This window comes from Myodes glareolus, chromosome 2 (genome assembly GCF_982192425.1).
Source record: "Myodes glareolus chromosome 2, mMyoGla1.1, whole genome shotgun sequence".
NCBI classification, from domain to species: domain Eukaryota; kingdom Metazoa; phylum Chordata; class Mammalia; order Rodentia; family Cricetidae; genus Myodes; species Myodes glareolus.
Window position 1 is genome coordinate 70,683,596 of NC_142027.1, and position 6,734 is coordinate 70,690,329.

General features: G+C 49.0%; 1 protein-coding gene across 7 annotated transcripts in view; it reads left to right on the forward strand.

Moving 5' to 3' along the window:
• The window catches only part of Tmem44 (transmembrane protein 44), a 32,094-nt gene extending 25,942 nt beyond the window's left edge, over window positions 1-6,152 (forward strand). For all 7 annotated transcript variants that reach the window (XM_085685393.2, XM_085685394.2, XM_048453964.3 and 4 more), the window contains one exon: window positions 3,327-6,152. In XM_085685393.2, coding sequence (XP_085541519.2) covers window positions 3,327-3,437 — 111 coding nt within the window. In that variant the 3' untranslated portion in view covers window positions 3,438-6,152. The remainder of the gene's footprint in view (window positions 1-3,326) is intronic.
• Window positions 6,153-6,734: the final 582 nt, after the last annotated feature.

Sequence of the window (6,734 nt, forward strand, 5' to 3'; positions counted from 1 at the left end):
AGCTCACGAGGAAAGTCTGGCGACCCGTAGGGTTCGGGGACTCTCTTTATAAGGTCTTTTCTGCACTGGAAGTATTCAGAACCAATTGCCTCAACTTGGGAAGAACTCAGTATAACCCAGTGAGGAAACCCAGTCTGTCGGGGTCTGTGAACTGTGGAGTAGCTGCAGGAGGTCACGTGTGGTCTTTGGGGTGTGGCTGCAGCAGTTATGAGAAACAGCCTCACGCCACACGTTGGCCGTTGTCTTTCTGAGACTGCATGCAGCTGGCTGTCTCTTCGCTTGCAATAACAGATAAGCATGTTTGGTGACAGCTACCTGTGCCTGTCATCGCCCAGAACTGTTTGTGACACAAATTCATGGGCTGCTTTTTTTTAATTTTCCTTTTCCTTTTTTTTTTTGTCTTTTGTTTCATTTTTTTGAGACATTTTTGAGACATTTCTGTAGTCCTGGCTACCCTGGAACTCACCAGGCTGGCCTCGATCTCACAGAGCTCCACCTCTCTCTGACTCCCGAGTGCTAGGATTAAAGAAGTGTGCCACCACTGTCCCAGCTTTAAACCTTCTTCCTAATTTTTTTTTTTTTATTGCTCAAAGCAGCTCAACACATTGTCCTACAGAAGGCAGACTCTAAATGCCTTCTAAGATGTAATCACATTAAAGGGCTTACCTGTTCAGAGCACCAGACTTTCTATTCACGGGCAGGTGAGTCCATCAAGGTTCGCAAGAACAACTTAAGCAGTATTCAGAGTTGGAACGACGGCATTCAAACATCTAGGAAGCAATGCAGTAACTTGTTAAGATGTTAACTCGTAAGTCTCAGCCCACCAACCGTGACTACAGAGCCCGTGGCATCCGTTCAATGAATCCTGGGGCATTGCCAGTCCAGAGCGTGTTCTGAGATGTCGGATCTAGGACCGAGGTCTGTGCTTGCCCACTGTGTTCATCGAAAGTTCCCTGGCCATCCTTAGAGGACAGAACAGGCCCCTGCTCCTACTGTTGAGCATATGGCTCTGAGGCTAAGAGTCACTGAGTTATTTTATGTAGAATCTTTGGTGTCTGGAAAGGGTTTGGTTAGAGGTGCCACGTCTGCAGTCACAACTACACAAGAAGTTTACACAAGCCCAGATGGGTACAGAGCACTGAGCTGCAGGAACCGAGTTATCTCAGTGCCAGATCTGTGGGGTCGCTGGGCAGCGGGAGTCTTTTTAACATGGTGTGTGTGTGTGTGTGTGTGTGTGTGTGTGTGCGCGCGCATTTGTGTGTGTATGCCTGTGTGTGCGTGCATGCGCGCGTTTGTGTGTGTATGCCTGTGTGTGCGTGCATGCGCGCGTTTGTGTGTGTATGCCTGTGTGTGCGTGCATGCATGTGTTTGTGTGTGTGTGTGTGTGTGTGTGTGTGTGTGTGTGTGAGAGAGAGAGAGAGAGAGAGAGAGAGAGAGAGAGAGAGAGAGAGAAGGGTGGTACAGAACATCATGCACTCACGGAGGTTAACAGAGAGCCTCCCTATTTATTCCTCTCCACCTTACTCTTTAAATGAGCTGGAGAGAATCTGAATAAGGAGGCTAAACCTTGTCATTCTCAGTTAGGCTGAAAATGAGTCTGGGTCCATGACCCTGCCCAAAAGAGGTCTTTCAGCCCAAGCTGGCACGGCTCCCATGACCATCGCTTGTTTCTGGGTTCTGTTGTTTTGTTTTGTTTTTTTATTTCTTTGGTTTGGTTTGCTCTTTTTGGTTTTTGTCTTGTTTTGTTTTTTGTTTTTGTTTGTTTTTCGAGACAGGGTTTCTCTGTGTGGCCCTGGCTGTCCAGGAACTCACTATATACACCAGGCTGGCCTCAAACTAGAGGTCCACCTGCCTCTGCCTTCCAAGTGCTGGGATTAAAGGTCTGTGCCACCAACCACTGTCTGGCTTTGTTTTGTATTTTCGTGATAGGTTTCACTGTCTAGTCCCGATTGACCTGGAATTCTCCGTGTAGACATCAATGTAGGTTGGTCTCAAACTCACAGAAATTTGCCTGCCTCTGTCTCTTCCTCTGCCATGCTGGAGTAAAGGGGTGCACCACCATGTCCAGCGATGGAGTTCTTAATCTTAAATCACGTGCAAGTCTCACTCTCTGCTTTGTCGTCTTCGGAGAGTATTTTGCAGGCAATGCCATCTATGCTTACAGGTCATTTTTAATCCCTCCTCTCAAGCCTTTGCAGATTTCAAATTGCCATTTTGATTGGAATTGGTGATGGCAATATCCAGGATAGCTAGGACCATAACACACTGAAACTCTGTCTCAAAAAAACAAACAAACAAAAATTATGTGTATGGAAAAATTTTGCCTGCATGTTTATCTGTGTACTACATGCATGCAGTGCCAAAAGAGCCAGAAAGGGGGATGGGATCCTCTGGAATTAGAGTTACAGACGGTTGTAAGTAGCCATGTAGGTGCTAGGAATGGAAACTGAGTCCTCTGGAAGCGCAGCAAGAGCTCTTAATGCCCAGAGCTGGCCTTTAAGAGGTGACTATAGCCTTTCATCCCAGCACTCGGGAGGCAGAGGCAGTTCGAGGCCAGCCAGGTCTACAAAACGAGTACCAGGACAGGCTCCAAAGCTACACAGAGAAACCCTGTCTTGAAAGAAAAAAAGTTTACTTTAGACGTGTCCGCTCAGCCTCAATCCAAGAGGAAAGACTTCATGGGGCAAAGGCGCAGCTCTGTTCGGCTCCTCAGGAACTCAGCATCTCCAGCAGGGCCAGGCAGATGTTCAAGGGGAGACTAGAGCTGTGTGTGTGCAGATACGAATGAGAGGTGGAGCGGTACCCAGTAGGGCTGAGAGCTCCCCATAAAGCTTCAGAGAATAACACTTGCTCCGGAGGAGCTGCTTCCTTGGGCTGGAAAGGGAGTTGAGAGTCTCTCTGCTCTTTTCCAGAGTGTTCCAAGGGCACTTGGTGGGGCAAGGCTTGGTGAGGGAAGTAAATGGGGGAGATGGCAAGGGACGTGGGGCTAGTCTGCCCAGGGTGGCTGTTCTTTCAGTCATTGATTTAAAGCTACACTGTGTAGGGGGCTGTAATGCCAGTGTGAGGACAGGAGACCTAACAGTGGTAGAGCACTTGCCTGGCATGCTCAAGGCCCTGAGTTCCATCCCTAAGACCACCAAAATTAGTAAAGCTGTACTCTCTCTAATTGTAGAACACAGGCTGGGCTAGCTTGTGCTTACTGACTTCCCCTTGTCTTTGCTTGGGTCATGAGACCTGGGGTTGGGCTGTCATCTGGGGATGGCCGGGCTGGAATAGTTGGAAAGGATCTGTCACACCGAGATACCTTTTCTGTCTCTTCTCTACAGTGGGACCCTGAAGATGTCAACCTTGAAAGGAGCAAGGACAACGTGGAGTTCGTTAGCTCACAGATGCACGGGGGCTCTTTGACTCCGGTGGACTTGACCTCTGACGACTGACCTCTCCACGAGCCAGTTCGCCAGCTCAGAACTCAAGGTCAGGCATCTGCCAGTGGGACAACCTACAGAGCCACCCCTGGCAGAAGTGGAAGCTGCTGCAGAAGCTTTCTGAGGAGTGAGGACCCCCAAGCTGTCACTTGGCTTGGCTACTCTACCCCATGGCTCAGAATGGATCTAAGGCTGTGGGGCCACTAGACAGAGCTGCACAGGCCACAATTACTCTGATGGTGTGAAGTTCGCAGATGAATCCTGTTTGTAAAGATAAGCTTCCTCCCAAAGGACATGGGGTCGATTGCCATGAGAGTCAAGCGTAAATACTGTTTGCTTAATAACAGGTTCGGACTTGCCAAAGTGCTACTGTTTGGACCTCAAAAGAATGCATTCGAGATTCAACTAAGCTCTGATGAGAGACTGGGCCCACAAGCTAGAGGACCTGGGCACATGCACAGGGACTGGCTTCTGCTGTCCAGTCCCTTACCTAGCTGCCACCACATGTTATATACGGCTGCCTGGTCAACCAAATATTTAAAAGACATTGGTAGGGCAAGGGCAACTGCTACGTGATCTTGGGAACAGGACCCCCTCCAGCTTGGCAAAGTATGGGCTGGGTTCGCTCAGTATGGGGTCTTATGTGCATGAAGAGGATATGGACACAAAGCAAAGAGCTGTTTCGAGTATGGCGAGGCCATCTAAGGGAGGTTTGGATACCGTGACCATGAGTGAGGGGAAGAATGAAGGGAATGGGGCCAGGCGGGGAGCGAACACTGGGTTGAGTGGATTAAAATATCTCAAGGTGGAACATAGGAATAAGTCTGAATCCCAGCATAGAAGTCTGCCACGAGGGGAACTGGGAGAAATGCCAGGAAACACAGCTCTGCTCGCAGCTGGCCCATGACCGCCTGCGACTCAGCTGCAGCTGCCCAGTGTCTCCTAAGGGGCGGCGCAAATCCCCACGGTGTGAAGAACAGGGTGCTGGTGGAAGCTGGTTGAGTGTGCAGGTTTCTGCATAGTGCCTAATGCCCTGTGATCTCTAAGCCAGAATTCAAAGTTGCTTTGTCTGCTTTGAGTCCCTGGTTCTCTTGTGAGGGAACTTGCTGAAGTCAGGGTTGCTGTGAAGTCTTCAGTACTGAAGCTACTTTGAGGAAAGAGGACCACTGGGGCACGGGGTGAAATGGAACATTCCAGCCCAGATCATAGCAAACTAGAGGCAGTGAAGGGTGCGATCTAGTCAAGGAAGAAGCCTAGCATGGCCAGGATGGCTGCAGCCATATTATTTTGAAAAGAGAGAACTGGGAAAGAAGCAGGCTATGGAGACTAGGGTGTTAGCACCGAACGCTGTAACCATGCAAGAAACCAAAAGAGGAAGGTGACTGACTTGCTCAAGTAGGCTACCATTAGTGAGTTTCTCATCCTTGAATTTTCATAAAGCAGAAATGTAGTCATGGGTACAGAGTAAACGTGAGACACATGATTAATGTATATTTCCTTAAAAGGGGGAGGGGCTGTAAGAGGCCAAGGTACCTTCAGATCACGACCCTCCTCCTGCCCCTGCTTTCCGAGTGCTGGGATTCCAGGCCTGAGTCACCATGCCGCCTTGCACTTTATAGATGAGGAGGCGTGTTCAGAAACTAACCAGAGCATCCGCCCACAGAAGTGGCCAGAATAATGACAGTGCAGGCCTTGCTTGAACTCCTGGAGTCTGGGGCACGCTATCTGTCCTGACGTCTGTATGATTGAGGGAGTGCTCTGATTACTACATTCTCTTAAAAGCTTGCCTGGGGGCCTGGGGCTCAGTTGGGTGAAGGCTTTCCTAACATGCACGAGGCCCTGGCTTCTGTCTTCGGTACAGCATGAAGGGGCTATAATGATGCACACCTGGAAGTGGGAGGTGGAAGCAGCAGGATTAGAAGTTCAAGGTCATCTATCGTTAGCTGCACAGGTCAGCGCCGGGCGTCTGAGACCCTGTCTCAAGGGAGGAAGAGAAAATGCAATAGTATAGATCTTGAAGAACTAATCACTTTCAACCCATCCAATAGTCACTGCAGAGAGAAGTTTAATGAGGACGAGGACCATCTGATGATGTATGCATCTGTTTCCATGAGAATGAGTTACAAGTTTAAGGAGGCTCTGGGCCCAAGAGCATGACCAGTCTCCCATTCCCAGGGCTGAGACAGTATGCTGTCATCCCTCTTTCTGGGTCACAGTTTCCCCATCTAGAACAAGAAAGGCCAAGCATGGTGGCTCACACTTGGGATGCTGGGACAGAAGGACTTCCACAAGTTTAAGGTCAGTCTGGCTATCAAGACCAGGTCTCAAAAGACCAACAAACCAGACCAAATATGGTGGCACATGCCTTTAATCCCAGTACCCAGGGGACAGAGGCAGGAGAATCTCTGTGAGTCCGAGGCCAGCTTGGTCTAGACATCCAGTTCCTGGACAGCCAGGGCAATATAGTGAGACCCTACCTGAAACAAAACAACCAACCACCACTGACCCGGAGATACGACTACAGCTCAATGGTAGAGTACTTGCCTAGCATGCATGGGCCCTTGGGTTTCATCCCCTTCCATTTTCCTTTCATGAATATGCCAGTTAGCATTTCATACGTAAGACTGACTCTTTATAAACACTCAGAAAGAGATGTTATGTGAAGGGAGATTTCAGATACACTTTGAATAGGTATCACTATATATTATATACTTGTGTTTCAATTTATTTTTTGTGTGTGTGTATTTGCAGCTGCACCAAGAAGCATGTATGGAGGTCAGAGTGACAACCTGCAGGTGCCAGTCCTCTCTCCACCATGTGGCTTCTGGGAATCGAATTAGGTTTCAGTTTTAGCAGCAAGCAGCTTTACCAGCTATACCCCCCTCACACCCCCGCTTATATTTCACTACCCATTTAAGATAAATACTAAAGCTAAGATATAGCTGAGTGGCATAGTAAATGCTGGCACGCTGGGCGGTGGGGGCGCTCGCCTTTAATCCCAGCACTGAGGAGCCAAAGGCAGGCAGATATCAGTGAGTTTGAGGCCAGCATGCGAGTTCCAGGACAGGCAGGGCTACACAGAGAAACTCTTGTCTCGAAAAACCAAAAGGGGGGCGGGGAGGATGCGTGGCATGCGCAAGACCGAGTTCAGTTTCTAACATCAAAACCTTCTCAATACTTTCAAAGTTCTCTGCGATTCCTTCCTGCTCCTTCACGTTCTGCAACTTGAGCAGACATTAATCTATGTTCTTTCACGCTCTCATCCTTTCTGAAGTTAAAAGGCCCATGCATGGGAACTGCTGCTTCCGA